The sequence below is a fragment of the Haliotis asinina genome, chromosome 3, assembly GCF_037392515.1.
Source record: "Haliotis asinina isolate JCU_RB_2024 chromosome 3, JCU_Hal_asi_v2, whole genome shotgun sequence".
Lineage (NCBI taxonomy): Eukaryota > Metazoa > Mollusca > Gastropoda > Lepetellida > Haliotidae > Haliotis > Haliotis asinina.
Genome location: NC_090282.1, coordinates 62,498,156 through 62,522,884, shown reverse-complemented (window position 1 = coordinate 62,522,884; position 24,729 = coordinate 62,498,156). Strand labels below are relative to the sequence as shown.

The window sequence follows — 24,729 nt, the reverse complement described above, 5'->3', positions numbered from 1 at the left end:
CTTCAGTAACCCTTGCTTGGCGACTAGCGGGATTGGGTGGTCAGGCAGCTGGCTTGGTTGACAGATTGATGCTCATGCCATTGATTATCTGGTCCAGACAGTCTTTACAGACTGCCACCATATGGCTGGAATATTTGCCAAGTGTTGCGTAAAACTAAACTCACTCACTCCCTTGATCTTGAGATCTAGTTTAACAAGTAGTAATCAGGGTCCCAATGCACAAAGCTTGTGTAGCATTAGGGGCTCTCAGATATGTAGAGTTTATAACAGGCTTATGAATATCATTGTAGCACAATTGCTTTAAAGATATTATGGTACTTGCCAAACATTATTTGGCCATGGTATTTCTTCAGGTAAACTGTCTTATAATTTTCCTTTGTCCTACAGCTTCCTAGATATGCCAAGGACATCAGCTTGGTCTGCCTAGTTTCAGACACTGAGGACACATGTCTGAGGTTACTGGATATCATTTCCTGCTAGTCTAGTTCCATCCCTTGTTCATGTTGTGACAGAGTGTTTGTCATGTTCCAGATTTTACAACAGGTAAAGCTACTCCTGACAGAGCTCTGTTCCCTCCACGACATCCCTGTACCAGAGGAGATCGCCTTTATTGACAGTGCTTTAGTCAACAGGGTAGGTGTGTCTCCTTATTAGGGTCCTGGAGCAGAGGTGTTTGAGCCTGACTGTTTTTTCTAAGATGCTTCAGTGAAAGATCAAATACTTATCAGACGATAATGTGCACTTTTTGCATTATGTCACAATGTGTTGACGTCAGTGCGCCATTCCAGTCTGCCCCCTCGTAATGGAATTTTTTTGCATTACGTCACAATGTAACCGACGTCACGATGGAGGTCAGTTGCCATCTCTTCGTACAGCCTCCCACAGTAAACTGCTTCGTCGCATCCTGTTTCTTGGTTTGCACTTGCATCACACAGCTAACATCACCGGTGGAAACATTATGTTTATGTTTTCAAAAGGATATATGCCTCACAGTTCGACTCAAAACTTTACAGAGACACGGTCATGTTTGCAATGTTTACATTCCCACAATGTAATCGTGGAATGTCGCATGACTAGTCAGCTTCAGCTGAATGTACTGATCTAAACTTTTATTGGTAGTAGAAATGAGACAGTCATTTTGCCTTGTATGGTTTAAGAGAATCACAGATGTAATTAAAATGATCTAGAGAAGATATTTAACCCAAACATAAACCTTCACGAAACTGTACATCATTTGTTTTTCTAGTAACGTTTGTCTTAATGTAGGGGGCTGACACGTCAAAAGAACAGCGCATCAGTTAGCCCTGCGCCAGGATTCTTAATTTAGGTCACAGACACTGTCGTTTGTTTTCTGCCATAGATTAATCGAAATTAGGCTTAGAATTTATTAAATACGTCATCTTAGAAAAGAAATACAGTTCGCTCTACCACCATGTATAGTGTAATAAAGCACACTTCTTAAACATAGCACTCCTTGCTTCATGTTTGTTTCTATATGAGGTGGTGGGGAAGCTGTAACCTGTAAGAGTTACTATGACATTAGGACATTAAGTCGATAATAAAATATTTAGGATCCTTTCAGGATGTGTGGTCATGTGGTGTCCAAAGCTCAGTATATCTGTCAAAGAAGGCACTGGTAACAGTGTGGTCTTAGGCACTTCAGTGTACCCTGAGAGGTGCATCCCTTTGTTTCAGCATTCACTGGTTTTGCAGTTAGATCCCAAATTAGCTCATATGAGCAGAGGAGTAAAATTGTTGAGGTGTAGTTTGACAAGTTTGGAGTTCATTCAATTTACTATGCTGGACAAATATGACTGCACAAAAATTCTTTCAAAATATCATTAAATTCATACACCTGCTGATGGATGTTTCAGGGACAACCAGTGCGTGACCGCCATGAGAGCTCTGAAGAAGAAGATGAAGATGAATTCCACTATGACATGGAAGATGATGCTCAAAGGTAGGGAAGAACTGCCGGATAAATGAGATCAATCGATTGCTCTTTGCTGTGAAACTGTGAGTTGACAGACAAAACAGTTTACCAGGGGTGATGATCCTGAAACAGTCTCATGAGGATAACCAAGACTGTAGTTGCTCTGTGTCAAGTTCAAGTGTTACTGCCCTGGGGACTTGGCCTTCCTGTATGAGAGAATTCCCTAATGATTTATGTGGGCAAACTGATATGTATTTTCCATACAGATTTATCTTGGAGGATGCACAGTTGTTGTTGTCTTGAAGTAAGTTCAGTCAAAGTAAACTTAGCCCTAGTGTTATTCGTTACACTCCTACACTGGGTCTAACAATCAGAACACACCTAACAAAAGTGGACATTCGCACATACCTTTTGAACTGTTACCCACGCAAAGGTTTGTACCTGAATGATTCCGAATGCTACTTTCCCTACAACACCCTCTGGGCGATGCACATGGAGCACGCCACAATAGAGAATAAACAATTGCAGAAAAATAGCGACTTCGTTAATATTCAAGGATGTCAGCTTGCAGAAATATTAGCTAATGGTAACCATGTCAACAGAAATCAAAAAGTGTATATATACACTGCAGGTCAAATGTCAGTGTTATATGCAGATTTTCATTTGTTGAAAGATCATTGTCAGTCACCGGTGTGTTTTGTAAGTCCCACCAAACCCTAAACAGTAGCCATTGTCTGATTGGTTAAATCCGTTAAGCAGTCTTGCATTCCACTGGATGGTCATAGGTCGCTCAAAGGTTACCTGACGCAACCTCCTACTAGGTTTTGTTAGACCCAGAGTAGGAGTGTAACGAATAACAGTGGGGATAAGTTTACCTAGACTGGAAATAAATTCTAAATGACAATATGTCAAAATTCTTAACTTCACAGAGTGCTTGTCTAATCAATAATGTGAAAAATCTGTAGATGCGTAAACATAGCCAAACATCAGGGACACTGCTCTGGTATCATAAGTCCCATTGAACCAGTAGTTAGCCAGTCTGGAGACAGGAGTCCATTTGTAGACATGACCTGTTGGCTGAGATTCATGGACACAAATATTATGTTATTTTAACAGATAAAGTGGCACAGAAGCACAGTAATCTTCTAAAATGTTTCTAGAATGACATCAACAGTAGACTGAACTGTATATTAAATTGTACTCTCATTTTGTCTAAGAAATGTTTCATAGCAGACTTGTCTTACCCAAGGAATGTATGTGTGTAAAGATGGTGATGGTGATGGTGATAATGACAATGGTGATGGTGATGGTGATAGTGATGATTATTGTAGTGATGATGATTGTGATGATTGTACTCTCTTGTCTAAGATATTTGCCAAGGAATGAATAAATTTGATGATGATGATGATGATGATGATGATGATGATGATGATGATGATGATGATGATTGTTCCAGCAGTGATCAGAAGGCCAAAGAAGAAATAGATGGAATTGACACAGAAAACCTGGCTGTCCTGGAACGGCTGAAACAGAATCAGCGTCTGTCTTACCTAAAGGTATTACAGTTTCTAAACTAGGATCTTAGTTGTGGGAAAATCACTAGTACTGGTACCTTTCTCAGACTTGTCATGAAAACTAAAGGGAAATGTTTTGTTGCTGAGGTGTAATTGGATAAAAACTGTTGTATAAAGTGATTTAATACTTCTGACTTAGCACTGCTGCAGTGTAATTGGTTGAAAAGGTTAAGGGGTTTTCTGTCTTGTTTTCTGGTACCGGATACTTTATGATGCCTGTGAGAGTGGAAATATGAGATGTGATTTATTTTTCCTTATTCTTATTCATGCTACATGCATATCTCCCTTTCCCTTAGAATATTATGTGAACGCTTGAATTCCAGAAGCAAATGTAAAATCACCCACCCAACAGGGTTACCTCCCCTTTCCACCACAGTTCCCAAATGACCGGAACACTGGAATGGTCCCGGCTCTCTGTTCTTCAATTTCTATCATTAAATTTTAGGAGAGTGTAAATAATTATCATCACTTGAAAAATGCTACTGGGATCTAATACAACTTCTATGCAAACTAGTGAGATGTGCCATGTGATAGGGGCAGTGGGTGGCTTAGTGGTTCAAGTGTCAGCTTATCATGCAGGAGACCCTGGTTCGATTCCCCACTGGGTACAGTATTTGAACCCCTTTTTTGGTATCCCATTTTTGATATTGCTGAAATACAGCTAAAACTAAAAGCACTTTTACTCTATCAAATTCTTGCCTGGTGAGATAATCCAGGTGTTAACTTGAATTATCACTGACTGTTGAGATACACTATTTATTACATACCCATATAAACTTTGGGGTAGTAGTCTTGGTTTACAATATGCATGTAGTGGTCAAATTCTGTATTGAAACCCATTAAAATCCCTGCTGGTCCTACTTTCTTCAAAGCTTCAGCCCTTTTCTAGGATTTTCTATACCCACAAAATTCTGAGATTTTTTTGATTTTATGAAATCTTGACAAGTCGAATAGCTTGTTTGTTCCTTCATACAAACTTGTATAAATTAAAATATATATGAATTTCATAAGAATGGTGTCATTCTTTTGCCTGTTGTAAGCTGTGAAAGTGGGGTTTTATTCATACCATCGTGTAGAGGAATGTATGATCTAGGGTCAGTTGCTTGATCCACACACGCACGGAGTGAAAATATATATTGCTACACTTTGATTTGTTTTATTGGATAACAGATTAATGCAAGATAAGAGGGTATATGATAAATATAGACTGTCGTACTAGTGCATTTGGATGTTTAGAATTGAACTCAAAAAACAAGTTGTTTCTCTGCACTTTTCCTCATTCAGTACAGTACACTCAAATGCACAAGCATGATGTTCTGTATATGTATTTACTGCTGTGATTGATTGTGTTGCTTTATGTTCTAAGCAGGGATCAGTGACTGGATCAGTCCAGGCCACTGACAGGCTGATGAAGGAGCTACGAGACATATATAAATCTGAAAGCTTTAAAAGACGTAAGACATTATCCTTCACCTTACTTGTGCCTTAAGCATTGTAACATACTTTCGCTATTCAATATTTATCATAAAAGTCAAAGTGTCCTGTATATTCCAAATAGTTTTAATCCTAATATCAGTATTTAAACTAACTACAAAGACCCAGATCATCTTAATTTCAAACACTAATTTTTTACATGTTTTGAAGATGTTATTTTTTGGACTGGAGTGGTTACTGTAAGGACAGCATCACGTTTGATTATGTGTTCTCTGTGAAGTGTCTGTATTCCGTGTTGACTGAACGGTTTATTTATTTTTTGATTATGTATTCTCTGTGAAATGTCTGTATTCCGTGTTGACTGAAAGGTTTATTTATTTTTTGATTATGTATTCTCTGTGAAATGTCTGTATTCTGTGTTGACTGAAAGGTTTATTTATTTTTTGATTATGTGTTCTCTGTGAAATGTCAGTATTCCGTGTTGACTGAAAAGTTTATTTATTTTTTGATTATGTGTTCTCTGTGAAATGTCTGTATTCCGTGTTGACTGAAAGGTTTATTTATTTTTTGATTATGTGTTCTCTGTGAAATGTCTGTATTCCGTGTTGACTGAAAGGTTTATTTATTTTTTGATTATGTGTTCTCTGTGAAATGTCTGTATTCCGTGTTGACTGAAAGGTTTATTTATTTTTTGATTATGTGTTCTCTGTGAAATGTCTGTATTCCGTGTTGACTGAAAGGTTTATTTATTTTTTGATTATGTGTTCTCTGTGAAATGTCTGTATTCCGTGTTGACTGAAAGGTTTATTTATTTTTTGATTATGTATTCTCTGTGAAATGTCAGTATTCCGTGTTGACTGAAAGGTTTATTTATTTTTTGATTATGTGTTCTCTGTGAAATGTCAGTATTCCGTGTTGACTGAAAGGTTTATTTATTTTTTGATTATGTGTTCTCTGTGAAATGTCTGTATTCCGTGTTGACTGAAAGGTTTATCATACATACACTGACTCCTAGATTACATTTCTTTCAGAAATCTATACTGTAGACCTAGTCAATGATTGCCTGTATGAATGGTGTGTCAAGTTGAAAAAGTAAGTAAATAATCCTGGTCATCTGAGCATTTATACCTGTCAGTAGGGGTAACAATTCACAGAACTATGTTTTGTCCTGAAATGCATGTTGACCCGTTTTTTTTGTAAATAACTCTTCATCCAGTGATCCAATCGATCTCAACCTATGCCAGTGGATGTTTTGCCAGACAACCTAATCACATAGTAAATTACTGATTTTATGCATTTGTATGAAAGAATCTGTCTCTGTAACTGTCAACAAAATAAACGGCAGAACGCTGACAGCTTGCAGAGGGAGGGAGCCAGTGACCTGTAACAGTGGCAGTGTTGGGTCACAAAGGTCAATGTTTGACAATGTAGGTCAGCTCTGCACGTGACAGGTATGCAGAGGTGTCACAGGTTCATTTCTAGCATATAGCTGGTGAATGATATCTCTGATGACAAAAGAATCTTAACTTTGAATGCCTACGTTTTTGTACAAAGTTTTGTTTATTGGTTGTTGGTTTATTTCTCACAATTTTTAGCCCGATATTCTTTTTCATGCCAAGAGCAAAAGCGTTTCATGTAATCCGACAGCTTATAAATCGGTTTGGTACGTTTGCTCTCTTTATAAAATACATGAAACACCTTTCTAATTAAACGTTTAGCTTCATCTGAATAAGCTTTCATGATGACAGCTAGAAGTTGTCAATGTGAATGATCCAAACAGTGTATCACTGTGTAGTGAACAGGTAACTATCATTAACTGCACATGCATTTACGTTTCTTTCCCAGCACTGCTACTGTTACAAGTCATTGGCTTCCTCCCTCTGCAAGCTGTCAGCATTCTGCTTGCAAAGTTTGAGATCGATTGGGTCATTGGATAAAGAGTTATTTACAAAATACTGCGGGTCCACATGCATTTCATGCCAAACTATAGTGATGTTTCACAGTACCTTTTGCCCGAATGGCATAAAAATTCCATGCATGTCATATTTCATTATTACTAACTTTTTTGAGAGGCATTTAGAAGTTGAGGCACCTGTTAAGGATAACTGGATATAGAACAACTTTTTATTACAGTGGGAGTGATGTGTTGGTTTTGGTGTTAGAATACACAGAGAACCTTGCTTGTTAGAACGTATGTCAAAATGCAAGAAAGTTTGCAGCTTGACTCGTTTGTGAGACAAACCAAGAGTTACCTCCCTTTCGAAGATATTTTTTGCTGTTTTAGAAGTGTGAAGTCTCATTTGGTAACTCATAGTCCATATACTTGTAGAGTAAATATGTCATCTCAAAAAGTATAACTGTTTGTACTTTCTGTTCAAATTAGTTTACGTTACCCAATGATTATGTTAAACTTTCAGAAAACTTTTACAGGCAGACTGGTTAGAAATAAGGAAAGAAAATGTTCAAGCAGGCCAGTTCCAGTGGCTGCTGCCATGATATTTGTTGTTTGTTATTTGTCTGGTATATTGAGTGTTATGTTCACAGGGTTGATCAAGACAGTCCTCTTCACTCCGATCTTCAGACATACAAGGAAAAGGAGGGGAAAGATTTCATCCAGCTTTGTTTTACTTTCAAAGTAAGTAGAAATATTTACAACTGTTCCCTTTTGTTTTGATATAGCCTGATTTAATTAAGACATGCTTCACTTTGGAGCATAAGTTGAATAATTTTTCAGTTTTTCTGTTCATATAGAAATAGCAATGGGTGTCTTTTCATGGAAAATGAATTGCTGAACCCTGTAGGATGTGTCCAGGTTTCACTGTTACTGACCTGTTTCAATGCAGAAATATTGTCCAAAACTAGAATTGGTGGATGAGTTTGGTGTTATGCTGCGTCTAGCGTTATTGCAGCAATATCAATGCCTGGGACACCAGAAATGGGCTTCAAAAACTTTACCCATGAGGGGAATCAAACCTAGGCCTTTCTCTGTGACAATCGAAAGCTTTAACCACCATCTCTCATAAGTAATCAAACAGGTACTTCTGTGATCTTAATTTTTTTCTGTGTGCTGTGTGTGCAGATATGTGTCCCTTGGATGTACCAGGAACTGCACCACCCATCATATTAGCTCTAATAACTATTACAGATATGATATAGAACCAATTTGACTGCTATTTGTTCTGTGTGGATCAGGTGCAGTGAGTGATTGTTTCTGTAAATTGTTACTGATAGAATGAAGTCTGAATTAGTATTGCAGTCACGGTGCTTTTATGGCACTACATGCAAGTTTAATAATCTTGAATGCAGCAAACTTTAACCCTTCTCTCACCTTACCTCTCCATATAATATTTACAATTTCATTCAGTGTTCAAATTTCATATGACTTATAAAGATCTGAGAAATAATTGTTCTGTAGCAAACCATGCTTGTCATAAGAGGCTGCTGATGATATCAGGTGCTCAGGCTTGCTGACACATTTCATCGTATTTCATCGAAGATTGATGCTCATGATGTTGATCACTCCGTTGTCATGTCTAGACTCAATTAATTGCAGACAGCCACCATATAGCTTGAAAATTGCTGAGTGCTGCTTAAACAATAAACGGCCGAAAGTGATTGCCAGTTGGAATAATGCCCCACTGTCCACTGACAAGATGCTTTATCTTTTCTTTGTAGGATTCCTTTCCTTTTGATCCTCCTTTTGTGAGAGTGGTGAATCCTGTCATATCTGGAGGCTATGTATTGGGTGGAGGAGCCATATGTATGGAGCTTCTTACAAAACAGGTAGGCTTCACAGCAGTGCTCCTCCAATTCATCTGTGTTGTAGAAAATGCTTGATTCATGCATCAAGTCTTCAAATCAACACAAGGCAGAGATGGTGCAGTGTAAGTCTGTGTCTAGAGTATGGGGAAAATGATGGCCCTGAGTTTGGGAACTGATAGTTTTGATAGAGGTATTTGTGGGCAAATTGGTTTATGAGTTACCTCCCTTTGTGTGATTGTTCAGCATCGCTTTAGTTAAATACAAGCATAAGACATTGAGAAATGTTAGGCCTGGCCACTTACGTAAGATTACATTTATGTTACGTTATCATATATTTTATAAATTCCAAACTAAGTATCAGACAAAACAGATGAATTATTTTGTTTGGATTTGAGACTAAAACTCTCTTTTTTGTAAACACATTTAATTTAACTGATATGGTAATGTGTTATGCAATACTAAAAGCAGAACTGAAAATTGATGCTGTTTGTTTATTGATCCTGTTTCAGGTGAGATGTAAGTCTACACAGCTGAAGAAGTTACCGTAATAGTTAAACAAGCAATGTTAAATGTCAGTGTTTAAAAGTTTACTGACAGTTGCATCTGATTTAAGATCACGTGTTGTCTACTGAGAATGTCTTTATGAATCCTTGTAAGTGGTGAAGATGCTTACCTGTACTCATGATTGTGTTTGTTTTGTTCAGGGTTGGAGTAGTGCGTACAGTCTGGAGTCTGTTATATTGCAGATTTCAGCTACTTTAGTGAAAGGAAAAGCACGCATCACATTCAGTGCTTCAAAGGTTTGTCTTCATTTGTGTTGAAACTTCATTCCTTGATGATGTTAGTCTTCATTTGTTTTGAAACTTCATTCCTTGTTGAAACTTCATTCCTTGATGATATTTGTCTTTCGATTTAATATTTACCAGTTTCTACAACCAAATGATCATTAGATGTAAAACATAAATACATACCATGGTACCATCAAGAACATTTAACATTAGCATTTGTATATAACTGTTTTCCGTGTTTATTGCTTGTACAAGGGTCAAGAAACCAAGTGATTTGTTCAATTTCTGATGCTGCTGGGTAGAAGGATAAGTTGGACATTCAAGTGTAATTTTTGTGGTAGCTTGTATTCTAGATGCCAACCCATATGATGTTATGATATTCATTACAAGAAAACAACACAAAATACAGGACTAAAAGATAATGCCTTGAATTTTCACTTGAGCAACCACAAGTACAAGAGGCATCTAATCATAAATTGATTCTGAATGAATCTTTATTAAGCGGTCTTGTATTGTACCTTAGTTTTGTGTGAATAATGTTCAGTTTCCTTGTACCAGGTGAAAAGAGATAGAGCTGCATTTATTTTACTTTGAATTTTCAATGTAAAAACCTGCTAAAGAATCTGTGTTTCTTATTAAGACTTATATATCAGTGCCATCCATCATATTAGTGTAAATTCCAAAATAAGGTGCAATAAGAACCAGTGACTTGGATGCTGGAGAATAAATACACAGTATAACCTGTTTGAACTGGCACCTCACAGGACCAAAGTAAAATTCTGGTTTAGACAGGGTGCTGGATTAGACAATGACAACAATTTTCCAACATGGTTGCCATTTGTAATTGTCGCTCACTTAATGCAATCTCCCAGTGTTTATATAGCATAACTGTGGTAATCTTACAAGCATTTGATTCACCATTTGTAATTCTACAAGTGTTTGATACACTAAGTGTATTGGATTAATGGACCTTGATTGGACTTATCGTACCATGTTGGTTTAGACAGAGTTATTTGCACTTGTTGGGGACTGGAAAGTAATGGTGGAATGCGGAATAGAAAGGTGCCAGAATTAGACAATGTTTTAAGGATCGTAATATCGTAAAATGGCCAGAATGTTATGACAGTTATTAAAGTGTGGTGGCTGAGACAGGCAGTGTTGGCTGGTTACGCTTTATAGTGATCTTTTTGAAGTTTTACATGTAAGTTTGAATGTGTAGTGTGAATATTTTCTTTTTTCTTTTGTACTAACAGACCCAGTACAGTTTGGCCAGAGCACAACAGTCTTTCAAATCACTTGTACAGATACATGAAAAGAATGGTATGTATGAGACAGGCTGGTATAATTCATTGCACATTGCGCCGGATGCAGAAATAATTAATATCTATGTTGATCTGAATAAATAGTATCAAAGGTGGGCTGATGTATGCTCTTATTGTCAGTCACTGGATTTGTCTGGTCCCAACTTTAATATTTACAGACAGATGACATTTGTTTGGATATTGACTGAGTGCTGTGTAAGCACCAAGCGAACACAAATCTTGAGTGAATATTTGGTGGTCTCCCTGTGTGTATTTCGAAGTTCAAGTAAAGAATGGAATACATGGTGATTTGTTTTGTCTCTTGGATTGTAAGATCATGTAATGCATGTGGTGTGGATGGCAGTCAGGGATAAAAATTGGTAAGACTTCCGCCCATATCTCCTCTTAATTCAAATGACGAGAAAGTATTTCTTTGCTTTTTTTAGAAGCTGGATATGCCTTTTCGTATTTTCAGGTACAATGAAAGAAACCTATTAAAACTAATCCTTATCAGATGCAAAATATATATTCCAGTGATTAATGATTTGGAAGGAATAAAGTTAAAGGAGGGGAGGGGGGAGTATTCGGGCAAAGTCTTTCCTAAAAATCTACTGATTAATATATGTAGGCCTATGGAAAAAAGTTATACTGAAGAAAAAAGTTGCCGATCATTTATGTTTGAGGATGATCCTGAACTTTTTTCATTCAATATAAGTTGGTTTTTGAATGGATGTATGCCTTTGTCAGCCATTCAAGAAAACTCAATCTCATTAAAATCAAACTTTAGTGCTCACTGCTTAAAGGTCTAAACGGAACCTGAAGTGACGTGTGATTTTAATATGCCCCTGCTCTCCCAGCAGTGAAAGGGGTACCAGGTAGAATGAGATTGAAGTGTGCGTAAATACTTGTAGCACCTTTAGAAAGTAGTTTGGAATTACCTTGAAATCTTTCTGCAGATACTGATCCTTTTCACTCAACATTTTTTTGTTGCAGGTTGGTTTACGCCACCGAAAGAAGACGGCTAAGTGACAATGCTACACTCACAAGTGCTTTGCTGTTATTGCGATGTCATCGATTTGATAAGAGAGGACTTAATGATGACACATAATAAACAATATACAGATGTTGTGCTATTGGGGATTAATGCAAGCTGTCTGACAACTTCCAGATGTACTGAGCTCTTCCTACAGCCTCAGTGTGGACTTCAGCCCATCCTTGGAAGACTGCACCAGTGATCAGTCAGCCATACCGAATAACCCTTAGATGCCACAACTGCATTGGATCAGCCTGGTCCTTCTATGTTCATAGTTCACACTTTGTATGCTTTAGTTCGTTTTCTGTCTGTATACTATGGATACTTTTGCAATAGGATGCTTTCAAATGATACTCTGTTCACATTGACAATAATGCAGCAGCCTTTCTCACTGCGATTTCATTTTGTCTTATTATCCAAATTTCATCATTGCATTTGTAGAATTTTCTTTTTGGTTGCCTCGGTAATCAGTGTCATTTCGTTTTGATGATTAGTTTCTGGTTCTTGGCCTCCACTTCCCTTCCCTTCCCTCCCCACCTCAACCCATCCGCTCCCCAACTTCCCCAACCCCTCCCGGAAACAAAAATATTTCCAGGTTTGAGAATGTACAGTTCAACATCGTCAAGCCGATCTGTTGATAACGAGAATGGGTAGAAAAGGACATATTTACAAATGTTAAGCAATCAGAATTGTGCTATGTGGGTTATCCTGAGATCTTTCTGTTTATTTATGAGTGTTATTCAACATTTACAAAGTTTGATGTTGGTTGATCATGATCTGCCTTGACAAAGTGTTCACATGTTCCTGGAATAGTGTCTCCAGACACGGACAGCAGTCTCAACTATCCGGACAAGAGGTCAGTGATGACCGCCCCCATGCTATACCAGCTTCAGAGGCATTCTCTAGCCGTAGCTATCTGATTGATATACAGCGCATGACAGAAAGTGGCATCTCAGCAAGTGTGTACAGGCGTTATATGCAACTCTTACACAGGGATTCTGGGATTATTTTGTAGTGTATGTGGTGTGAGGGATTTAACAGACGTCATGGACGATGCCGTGGGACTTCTCACCCCCTCAGTACAATTGCTTTTAGAGGAGATTCTCACACAATTATGATTCTGTACAAATAACGAATATTGTACTCTGAACATGTCGTCATCATCATCATCATCAAGTAAACTTCTGTATATGTTTAATCATTCAGTGTTTGTGTTTCCATGGTTTCAGCCTTGGCCAATTCCAAGGTTGAGAACTAAAGTTAAAAAAATTATGGGATTAGATAACAGTATTAGCACAAATCAGAATGATGTGACATCTGAATCAAGGATATTACCAAAACCTGTGGTGGAAATCAAGGATATGATCAAACCTGTGGTGGAAATAAAGGATGTGATCATATACAACCAAACCTTTAATTGAAGGAAAGGATATGATGAGACCTGTGGTTGAAATCAAGGTGTGACTAAACCTATGTTTGAGATCAAGGATATCATCAAATATAACCAAAGCTGTAGTTCAGATGAGGGATATGATGAGACCTGTGGTTGAAATCAAGGTGTGACCAAACCTATGTTTGAGATCAAGGATATCATCAAATATAACCAAACCTGTAGTTCAGCTGAAGGATATGATGAGACCTGTGGTTGAAATCAAGGTATGACCAAACCTATGGTTGAGATCAGTATCATCAAATATAACCAAATCTGTAGTTCAGCTGAAGGATATGATGAGACCTGTGGTTGAAATCAAGGTATGACCAAACCTATGGTTGAGATCAGTATCATCAAATATAACCAAACCTGTAGTTCAGCTGAAGGATATGATGAGACCTGTGGTTGAAGTCAAGGTATGACCAAACCTATGGTTGAGATCAGTATCATCAAATATAACCAAACCTGTAGTTCAGCTGAAGGATATGATGAGACCTGTGGTAGAAATCAAGGTATGACCAAACCTATGGTTGAGATCAAGGATATGATCAAATATAACCAAACCTGCAGTGCATTTGAAGGATATGATCAAACCTGTGGTAGAAATCAAGGTATGACTAAACCTTTTGTTGAATTGAGGACTGTGATCAAACCTGTGATAGAAATCAAGGATATGAGCAAACTTGTGGTTGACACGGAAATGATCCCAAACTGTTGTTAAAAGCAAGGATAGTACTGGAAACCTACCGTATATTACCAAAACCTATCATTTAGTACAGGGCCATCAGTAATGTGAATCAATAGCTTTCTGAAACATAGTTGTGCAGTAGTCTGCATCAACTGATTGCAATGCCAACGTATAATCTCCGCAATTGGTGTAGGCTCTGGACTAGGCTTACACAGATTAAGATACAGATAATCTATAATTTAGTCTGTAATAAGGAAGCTAGCAATACCGAAGACAATATTCATTTGGTAATCAGTAGGTCTTGATGGACACCAGAGAAGAAATGTCTAACCTGAATACCACAATGACATCCATTAGTAGTAGGATCTTTTTTATTGGTGTGCATTACATCAAGCTTTTCATTGCCAAAATCAACACTATCCAGTAACACAACTCAAGTACATTACGTTCATCAGGACGAAATGAACGAACCTCCACTTGATTCATCCTTGACCTCTCACAAAAGCGCTAATACAATCCTGACTATTGCCCCGGGGGTCAGCACTAACGTTTTGTGTGTTATTTTTCTATGTGGAAATATACTTCACAGTATGATTGGAAAGGAGCCCAAAGATTATCTCCCTGCCAAACCCGCAGATGCATCTTTGCAAGCGTTCACTTGTCAAAGTCAGGTGATCCAATTTTATGCTGTACTCCCCAATATTTCAGCTATATGGCTGCGGTCTGTAAAAATCGAGTCTGGACCAGACAATCTAGTGATCAACAGCTTTCTGACAACGTGACAGGGGTGCCATAGAACAACAGTCATCTATACTCACCCCCCCCCCCCCCCCCCTAAAAAAAAATGAAACGCAAAGCCGGATTGTATGGAACATTTCAAATTCATATAATTCAGAAATTACTAGCAATAGGAATTGCACAGACTTGAACAACATGACGGCACCCTTAGTGGCCAGTACAATTCCCAACGTCACATGTACCGTCCCACACCGTCAGTAACGGGTGTGCCCCTGCGCGGCAATCACTGCTTGACATCTCCTGCCCATAAACAACATCAGATTACGGATTACATCATCGGGAATTGCAGCCCACTCACCCAACTGTTGCAGTGTCTGTGCCTGGGGTTGTCGCCTTCGCACACGTCGATCCAATTCGTCCCAGGGATATTCTATAGGGTTCAAGTCAGGGGATCTGGACGGCCATGGCGTAATGTTGACGTTGTTGGCAAGGTAGGCTGTTGTGATGCGTGCTGTATGCAGCCGGGCATTGTCCTGTTGAAAAACAGCGTTGACGTTGGCAATAATGGGGACGACGTGCGGACGCAAAATCTCGTCCACGTAGCGCTGTGCCGTCAGGTTGCCTCTCGCCTGCACCAATGGTGTCCTAGCGTTGTATGAGATGTCTCCCCACATCTTCCCACCAATCTGTCAATTTGCTGCAAATCATTCACGTATCCTGCGGTAGACACGAACCCTCCCTTCTGCTCTGCGGAGTAGGAATTTCGTCACTGAACCAGACGCTCCTCCATCGTACCTGAGGCCACACCCTGTGTGCCCGACACCATTGGAGTCGACGTTGGCGATGATCCGGTGTCAGATTGACACCTCGAACAGGTCGTCTTGGACGGAACCCTGCCTGTCGCAGACGGTTCCGCACAGTCTGGTCCGAGATTCTACGGTGACCTGGTATTGCCGAGGCAGTAGAGGTGGCAGTGGTCGTTCTTTGGCGTAGGTGGGCCGGAGTAGTCACCCTTGGTCTGCCGGACCTGGGTCGGTCACGTGTGGATCCCTGCTGTTGGTAGCGATTCCAGAGTCTGGATATGGTGTAGGGGACACATTGAAGAATCTGGCCTGGTAACCTCAGATCTGCTTACGCCCGCTTCCACTCGCCCAATAGCGTTGTTCCTCTGCGCTTCAGTCAGCATTATTCACGTTGGGCTGGAAGTTGTAACCGAAGTGGAGGAAATTCGGGAACCCTACACTTTTATAGAGCTGGTTGTGCATATTGCACGTGCAGTGCATGAACTTGCTGCGATGACTCAAACGGACATAGTTGCGTTTTCTCGATTTGTCACTTTTTACACATGTCTATTGGAAATGTGTGACCTTAACGGACATTGTTTGATGAAAATGCATTCCTTAGGCTGTCTCGAACCATATATTCAGCTTTTGTAACACAAAATTCCCATTTGCATACATTAACCGGATATATTTCCCTTTTGCGTTTCTTTTTTTGAGGAGTTTATATCAGGAAAACTGGGGTGCGCAGCGTAAGCAGCAATACTCAAACCTTTGTTGTGACATGCGTCTCTCTTATCCCCTCGTCTACCTTGCATTTACTGAGTGTTACAGATCGTCCTGTGAGATTATGTCCCCAAAGCTCTTTGTGATATATATATAGAACACACATCCACATTATCGACTAGAAAAAGTTACCTATTTTCAGAATTTTCACATCGATCCCGTGGGTCGAAATATATATAACGTTTCATGGAAAGCGAAGTTTGAATGAGTTTTCCTGGTTAAAACGGAGGGCTTTCGCGGTGACGTTCGCATTTCCAGGGCAGCGGGGGACCATCGTGTTCAAAGTGCTCGCTTGTCACGCCAAAGATTCGGGTTCGATTCTCAATATGGGCACAGTGTGGAAATCCCGTTTCTGTTGTTCCCCACTCCAATATTGCTATACATGGCATAAACTTAATTTCACTCGCTCTTCTATTACATATAGCTGGAATATTGCTAATTTCTTGTTCAACAACATAGCAACCAACCAGTCTTCTATTGCAGAAGGGACGATGGTGTAGCCTAGTGGTAAAAGCCTTCGCTCGTCACGCCGAAGTCTCGGGTCGGGGCGTGTGGGCGGGAATTCTGGAAGTAAGTTTGTGTGACAAGTTTTGATTCGTGACTGATTCGAGAATACTGAATAAATTATAGTCACTTCTATTTTGTTGAGCTAACTACCGAAATATCTCGTTTTCGTGGTGTTGTAACGGTATTTAGAAGAATGAGAACTGTTATTATGGACACACAACGTCTTTACACAGTACAGACTATACAACTTGGCTACAGGTTCTCTATTCCGTATAACGAGATTGTGTTCTGTGTTTGATTAAATATAGAATGAGTAGTTGTGTAGGTAGCATTCATGTGTATGTCTGGAATGGTACGCCACGTTCTATCGCAGGGATGTAATGAAGTATCGTTTGTGTTTACTTTTTGAAAGCAATGTTGAAATAGGTACGAATATTTTTAGACAAGTGAAATTTTCTCCACTTAAAATGCAAAAGTCCAAAATAGGATCATTACCTGGGCTCAGTTCCTCAAAGCAATATAAGCGTCACCTCTATGATAAACCAAGGCCAACGATCGCTATGGTGAAATCCGAACACTGATAACATGTAATATATGTACCTTAGCTACCTCAATTATATCACATGCAGTTAGACTTTTTTTATGCGCAGTCAGACCATGAACAATGGGCAAAGTCGGGTCTAATCCAGTTTTCTTTGAACACCAAACAAAATATATTGAACAGCAAAAGAAACGAAAGTATCGAAAAAAAAAATGAAATCTCATAAAAGTTCCGCAGTTGCGTTTCTTTTGCTGTTCATTATATATGGACTACATAGAATAAACATTACACAGTTACCCGCTTTAGTTGTGACTATTGCTTCAAAAGGTAAACCGTTTGGTAGGATGATTTTGTGAACTTGCAGCCTATGAATCAAGGCATGTCAGTTTGATGCCAGTCTGTGAATAATAAAGTGTCCACCAAAGAACTTAATAGACAATACCATTATCGACCATCCATATCGTCGGTTGTGATGACTCATTAAAGAGGCGGTGGGGTAGCGTAGTGGTTAAGGCGTTCGCTCGTCACGCCGAAGACCCGGGTTCGATTCCCCACATGGGTACAATGTGTGAAGCCCATTTTCTGGTGTCCCCCGCCGTGATATTGCTGGCATATTGCTAAAAGCGGCGTAAAACGTAACTCACTCACTCACTCACTCATTAAAATTCAGCGAACCTGATCACTGGATCGTCACTTGTGATCAGAGGCGGCGAGGTAGCCTAGTGGTTAACCTGTTTAGTTTTAAGCCTCTTCCAGCAGTATTTTTGCAATAGTCCGGCATGGGACACCAGAAAATGGGCTTCATTATACCCACGTGGGGAACTGAACCCGGGTCTTCGGTATGACAAGCGAACGCTTTAACCTCTAGGCTACCCCACCATCTCTACAAAGTAAAGACACATGTAATGAACTACGTTGAGCGGACGTGCCTTCCACATGTACAACTTCAGTTCTTTTAGAATATGAGACGAACACCAGGTTGTAACAATGACTTTATTCTAACAAGTTGTTTACATATTTCGGCAAAACACAACATGGATTTCATGAACAAATGTAACACAGCATTAGCTGCCAGAAAGGCCCATCAGTACCCACGCTTTCCACGACGTCTTCACGACGTCATCACGCTGTCGCAGTAAGCTCTCTGTAGGAAAGCGCTAACCAGTATTCATTCTACTTGGTGCTGGGAATATTTTATGTAAAACAAACAATATAGCCTATGGAAAAAAAAATACAAAACAAAACAAAACAAAACAAGAAACACACACATATACTGGAAAAAAATAACAATTGATAAAAAAGCACTTTAAATTTATCGTCGGCGATATCCTAGCCTAACGAACTGAAACATTGTATTGTTGAAATCACGCACTGAAGTCTTCTGGAATGTTGCTTTTAAACGCAAGAATGCAATCAATGGCATACTGGAATAGTGATTGTGAAAATACGTAATCAAGATAAACTATATTATTCATATCGATTGCATATAAAGCGGTTAATCAGGGAAGATTGTTTCAAAAGTCGCGAAGCGCGGTCAGTGTTTGTAATTGCTTTTGAGAATAGTATTTCCTGCCATTAGACTTACAGCCATCTCTTCCGAACACTGCAGGGGCGGTGGGATTAGCCTAGTGGTTACAGCGTTCGTTCGTTACGCCGAAGGCCCAGGTTCGATTCCCCACATAGTTACACTGTATGAATCCCTTTCTGCGTAGGAGATTTTAGTTTTACCCCACCTTTAGTAATGTTCTAGCAATGTCAACAGCGTGGGACATATGCCTCACACATTTTACTCCTGTGGTGAATCGAACACGGGTCTTTGGTGTGATGAGCGAACGCCTTAACCACTACGCTACCCCACCGCCTCTTTAATGAGTCATCACAACCGACGATATGGATGGCTTACAAGGCTTACCTCACTCCATTCAATGGTAGGGTTTGCAAAGCTGTGTATATAAGGATATTGCATTGGTTAGCTAAGTCTACCGATGAAACCGAGAAGGTTTTAGAAACGTGTTGTCGCACTTACAAATACAGAAAAATTAAGAATTGGGAGCGTCATCTGTCAGAGACCATTAATTAATACGTGTTTTCTGAATCTGTGGGGAAATTTGGGATTTTATTGTTAGAACTAATGTCAAAAGTGTTGAATATGATCTTTGATAAACGGAAACATGTCACTGTGAGTAACTGAGTTTATAAATAACAATCTATTTCTGTGCCAATGACACGTGAGATCAAGGCGACACGGATGACCTAACGATTAACGACACCTCAACGGTACCTAAAGAATTGCCTCTATTCGTTTGCCATATGGAACTGGCTCTAGATATGGGACCATGCATTATTACATGAGCGGGGATTTGGTGATCATATGTCGATGTGCTCATTTACAGGTACAAAATAATCCTTTACTGATCGTGGATAAACCCATGTGATGACCCACCCATCTATCACCTCTTTCCAAACACCTCTAATCATCCCCGTTCCCTCCGACCCCTTCATGATAATTGATCTTGCTCTAACCAACACCCATGGGATTCATAACGCCTGGTGACACATGCCGACAATCAGTGTCAGTCAAGTATGACCTTAAACCCAAAAAGAATCACGTTTGATAAACCAGCTCTGGATGTACCAAAGTCAGAAGTGGTATTTCATTACCTCAACTTCCTTAAAGGCACAATGTCACGCTTTTTCGACAATAGTTTGGTCTATAACAGAGACCAGCTCCCAAACAGACTACACTGGTGCATATATGGAACATAACCGATTGCTCCGTACATCGAAAACTGTCGCACGCGGTGTTGTCGGTGTTTTTGAGAAGTGTAGCGTGGTGGTGTGCCTTTAAAACATGAGTCTGATATTCTGTTCAAAGTGGTGTTTTATCTAGTATTTTGGGCGTAAATTAAGAGTGTCCAGTGACCTCCCTTGGTTCAGACTGTATCATGACACGACATTAACTATGAGCTACAAAAAAAAACCCACAACAGAAACGGAATGAAATAAGTAAATGTTCTTGCAGAATGTTTTCAAGCAAAAAATGCAACCAGACTGGAACTGAGCAATACCTCTTTATTAAGTGATAGAAATTACAAAATATCAAATAAGTGTATGGTTTGTTACTTTCAGGAGAGTTCTCACTGCACAAAACGCATCACCAGGAAAGATGTTTTCACAAACGTTTATCAAAAACAATATTTTCCAAATTCAATAAATTCAAGTTAAAGGTAGATCTGTTCTTTCCTATTATGTTACAAAATACAAAACATTTCAAACACATTGAAACACATTTTGTAAAGTTTCTAAAAGTTCAATATTTCCTGTTTTTGGTTGCATTTTGTATGTTTGCGTTTTAAAAGTGATTCAGTCATTATTTACATGTTATTTTGATAAAATAATGTGAACTAACCTTTAAGTGAATTTGTCCAGCGATTCGACACCAGTTCGGGCAATATCAGCCTACAGTAATTTTGGCCTATCGCCTGTCATTGTAAATCAACCAGTAACTACATACGCCCAACAATTCACTATGTACAGATAAATGACAATATCCAGTGTGGAAAGTTCGTGCAATAAGGCCCCGTCAGTCTGTGATATAGCAAGATACACGCACTTCAGTCTATACAAATTATATACACAATCCAGGAAGGTTGAAACCGAAAACTAAATCTCTTATTATTCATTATTCATTATTCATTATTCATTATTCATTTTTCCGCAAAGTATTCCAGCACTAAGACTGGCTTAGTGATATTATCAATTCATTGAATGGGGCTAGTTCTTTCACATACTTTACTTTCATTATCAGAACATAATATTCCTAGTCATGGTGGAAATTTATTTCATAACAAGTCATCTTTGTGCAACAACGACCTTTCACTGAAGGTTCACAAGTTTATGTACAGTTCATGCATATTCATGAAGCTTACTATATAGTGGCCTTAACGGTAGGTTAGGAATCATGAATATACATAGAGTTCGCTGATAGGTCCCGTGTTTTTATTAGATCGGAATGCTTTTAAGTATATCTCACGTTGTACATTATATTCAGCAAATATTCAAAGATTTAATTGCAAATCAAAGTCTTTATCACAAATTGGCTACATGCATGTATTGCCAATTCACAATAGCTTGAGATCACAATAGCTTTGGGTGGACAAAATGCCTTCTTCATGAAAACCTTCGCACACCTATATACATCCATCAGCTCCCGATATTTGGACATCAACACAGGGAATAGTAGTTACCCCGACACTGTTACGAGGGATAACAACTGTTGGGACATTTTTTTCAGGAATTACTAATTAACAATTTCTGCCATATATAGAATCTTAACAGTCTCCAGATTAACAATTGTTCGGTATCCATGAAATGGCCCTATCACACAAGCTGCCTCATAAGTCGAGACACATCAAAACACCGAGTCTGCACATTCTGATTCCTGGTAAAGAGATATTACCTTAGACTGTCTCACCATCCCTGAATCGCAATACTCCCCCCTCCGCCAAGCCCTCTTGGTACCTTTTAAGCCCTAAATGAAACAAATCTAGATTTCCTCAGGTCTTCTCTCTCACTGGGGCTCCTTTTCAGTTAAAAGGAATTATTTGTTTCAAACATGTATTCAGAGAGTAAGCGTTTGTTGATGATGGCGGAGGTGAGACTGGTTTGTAGTATAGCCTCTTCCAATGAGTTCTACATCCCAGTAAGTGTTCTCATGAACAGTCCGATCTATTGCTTTTAGGGATATTGGTAACAAATATTGTTAGAAGTGGAGGTTGGACACACCCCTGCCATCTAGGGTATATTATCCCATTCTGGTAAGATAAATATCATGGACCTGCTTGTTAAGATGGCTTTGTTTTGTTTTGTTTTGTCTCCATCCATTCTGTTGTGTTACTGGATTGGGGAGAATAAAGCGTGCTTATCTCTGGTTGTTATTCGTGTGCGAAGTCGGCGTTAAGAAAGATGGAGATAGCGACATAATTTCTACATTAGCTGTTATAATGGCAGTTTAAAGGCTGATTTTTCCCTTTGCGTCTACCACTAAAGAAAGTAGCAGTAAGATTTCCTGAGTATACACAATTTTATGGATTATGTCGGTTTCCGTTGATTAACAAAAGTGTAAATAAATGACTCCTATTGTGTGTACCTGATGCAGTAACTGAATTAAGCAAACCACAGCAAACCATGTAAGCCCCATCAACTTGAAAGACAATCGTTTCGTCGTATATTCTGTCCATATTATACACTTACTCTGAGCATGCGTTGTTGAGCAAACGCCTCAGTCCCAACCCTGATTATGAACATCATTAATTATTATATTTATTTGTACATTTAAATGTTCCTTTGGTTCATCTCCGAACAACACAACTGTAAGTGTTTTGACAACACACTGTTAAGTCTTCTAGATTGCTTGAGAAACCATCTAGTCAATAACAAAATTCTTTCGGTTCGAGAACAGTTATTGATGACGCTGCTGAGCTAGGACTGTTGGTCCTAAAGTACCGAGCAGACGTTGCTTAGCTGACACTGCCAAGGCGACATTGCTCAGCTGACACCGTTCAGTCGACATTGCCAAGGTAACTTTCCCGAACTGACACTATTCAGTCGACACTGCCAAGGGACATTTCCGAAGCGATACTGTTCAGCCGGCAGTGCCAGAGCGACGTTCCCGAAGCGACACTGTTCAACCGACAGTGCCATAGCGAAATCGCCTAGTCGATACTGTTCAGTCGACACTCCCAAGGCTAAATTGCTGAACCTACACTGCCATAACGCCATTGCCGAGCCAACACGGCTGAGCTGTCACTGTCAGTCTGACACTACCTACTGACACAGGCCCAAGCCGACACTGTTTCTGCTGACATGGCCGGGTCGACATTGGTGGGCCAACACAGTCGTTACTACAGAGCCGACACAGCACAGCTGTCACTGGATCTAGAACATCATGACAATGTGACCGCATTTACACCAGTATTCTGAAAGTCCGCACATGTGTTCCTTTATCTCGAATACACATACCCTGAGTGCCGAAGATGATTTAAAACATGAGTGTCATATCTTTGAACGCACGAATAGAACCATTCTGTACACTCAAATGGAACCACTCATAAATGTACACTCTTCGCCTGGGTGCTGGATTCATTTGAACTATACATGACCGTAATTCATCTGATTCAAAGATCCTTGAAAGATCCATTTGAACTGTCATTGAAATTCATGTGATTCATTGTCTATGCCCGTACATTGGAATCAGGTAAGGCTCTTCTTCAGTAGACCATGTGTACCTTGAAACATCGTCCACCGCACGACTGTCGGTTTACCAATCCCGCACACCTTTCATGTTTCTCATGCAATTAAGTCCAGATAGGTTGGTTCCTTGAGACACAGACTGTCAAGGCGTTTGTGGATTTCCTTCATTGTCAGCCTCTCCGTCGGCTGCCGCTTCCAACATCCCAGCATCATTTTATACACGTCATCTGGACATATCTGGGGGCAGTCGAGCAGGTGCCCGTTCTGAATGCATTGTATGACCTGCAACAAAATTAAAGCGTCAGTCATATTAAACGTGAGGGGCTCGTGGGTCACACCCAGAGTTATACAATAAATATAACTATATGTACTGTAGATATTCATGTCAGTGACTGGTAATAGGATAATACGAGTCACCAAAACTGATGTCTTAACAACAAGTGAACATACCATCGATCAGTCACACGAAGCAACTTACGTCATGTTCCATGCAGGGAGTAATGATGTTTGATGGCATGAGTCAGTCATGTTCGGACCAATCAACCGATAATGTAAAATAAGACCTATTACAATTAATCATTCCATCTGGACGCGATGCTAGGTACAACCAACGAACCAAACACCTAACCTAACCTACTCCATCGACACGACATACAGACATTCAGACATTCAGACAGACAGACAGACAGACAGACAGACAGACAGGCACGCATCACCCACTTGGGCTGTCGGTTGCAAGTAACATCGTACCTCAATATTGGAGAGTTCGTAGTAAGGCTGTTTTCCGTATGTGAAGATCTCCCACATTACAACTCCGAAACTCCACACATCAGACTCCACTGTGAAGGTTCGATACAATAGACTCTCCGGAGGCATCCAGCGTACTGGCAACATGGCTGTTCCGCCGACCTGAACGACAAGGATGCACTGGCTGACAAGGAGGGGCGGTGAGTGTAAAGTAGGTTTAACAACATAACCTGTATACAAATAGCTACATGCGTCCTTGTGTGTGATGGGGTACCTGTCATAGTCTTAACGTAAAAAGGTTACGGACAACCGTACAGAGAAACCATGTAACATGGATATACGGACACGGTGTAGAGTTCCCGAACTAGGGTATCAAACGGTACCTTCTTTTAATGTCTGGTGGAAACGCCACACAGAAGCTCCATCGAGACTCT

At 39.6% G+C, this 24,729-nt stretch overlaps 2 protein-coding genes across 3 annotated transcripts in view; one reads left to right on the top strand and one right to left on the bottom strand.

Annotated features, from left to right (window-relative positions):
- Positions 1-13,026, top strand: part of LOC137278294 (ubiquitin-conjugating enzyme E2 Q2-like) — a 30,411-nt gene extending 17,385 nt beyond the window's left edge. The window contains exons 3-12 of one of the 2 annotated variants that reach the window (XM_067810540.1): positions 532-633; positions 1,875-1,960; positions 3,390-3,489; positions 4,874-4,961; positions 5,973-6,033; positions 7,486-7,576; positions 8,617-8,724; positions 9,408-9,503; positions 10,745-10,811; positions 11,786-13,026. In XM_067810540.1, the coding sequence (XP_067666641.1) occupies positions 532-633; positions 1,875-1,960; positions 3,390-3,489; positions 4,874-4,961; positions 5,973-6,033; positions 7,486-7,576; positions 8,617-8,724; positions 9,408-9,503; positions 10,745-10,811; positions 11,786-11,817 (831 nt within the window). In that variant the 3' untranslated portion in view covers positions 11,818-13,026. The remainder of the gene's footprint in view (positions 1-531; positions 634-1,874; positions 1,961-3,389; positions 3,490-4,873; positions 4,962-5,972; positions 6,034-7,485; positions 7,577-8,616; positions 8,725-9,407; positions 9,504-10,744; positions 10,812-11,785) is intronic. The other variant, XM_067810541.1, reaches the window with a different exon arrangement.
- A 10,618-nt stretch (positions 13,027-23,644) lies between these two features.
- Positions 23,645-24,729, bottom strand: part of LOC137276971 (BDNF/NT-3 growth factors receptor-like) — a 34,905-nt gene continuing 33,820 nt past the window's right edge. The window contains exons 13-14 of the mRNA XM_067808623.1: positions 24,299-24,457; positions 23,645-23,830 (exon numbers count right to left, since the gene is read on the bottom strand). Coding sequence (XP_067664724.1) covers positions 23,645-23,830; positions 24,299-24,457 — 345 coding nt within the window. The remainder of the gene's footprint in view (positions 23,831-24,298; positions 24,458-24,729) is intronic.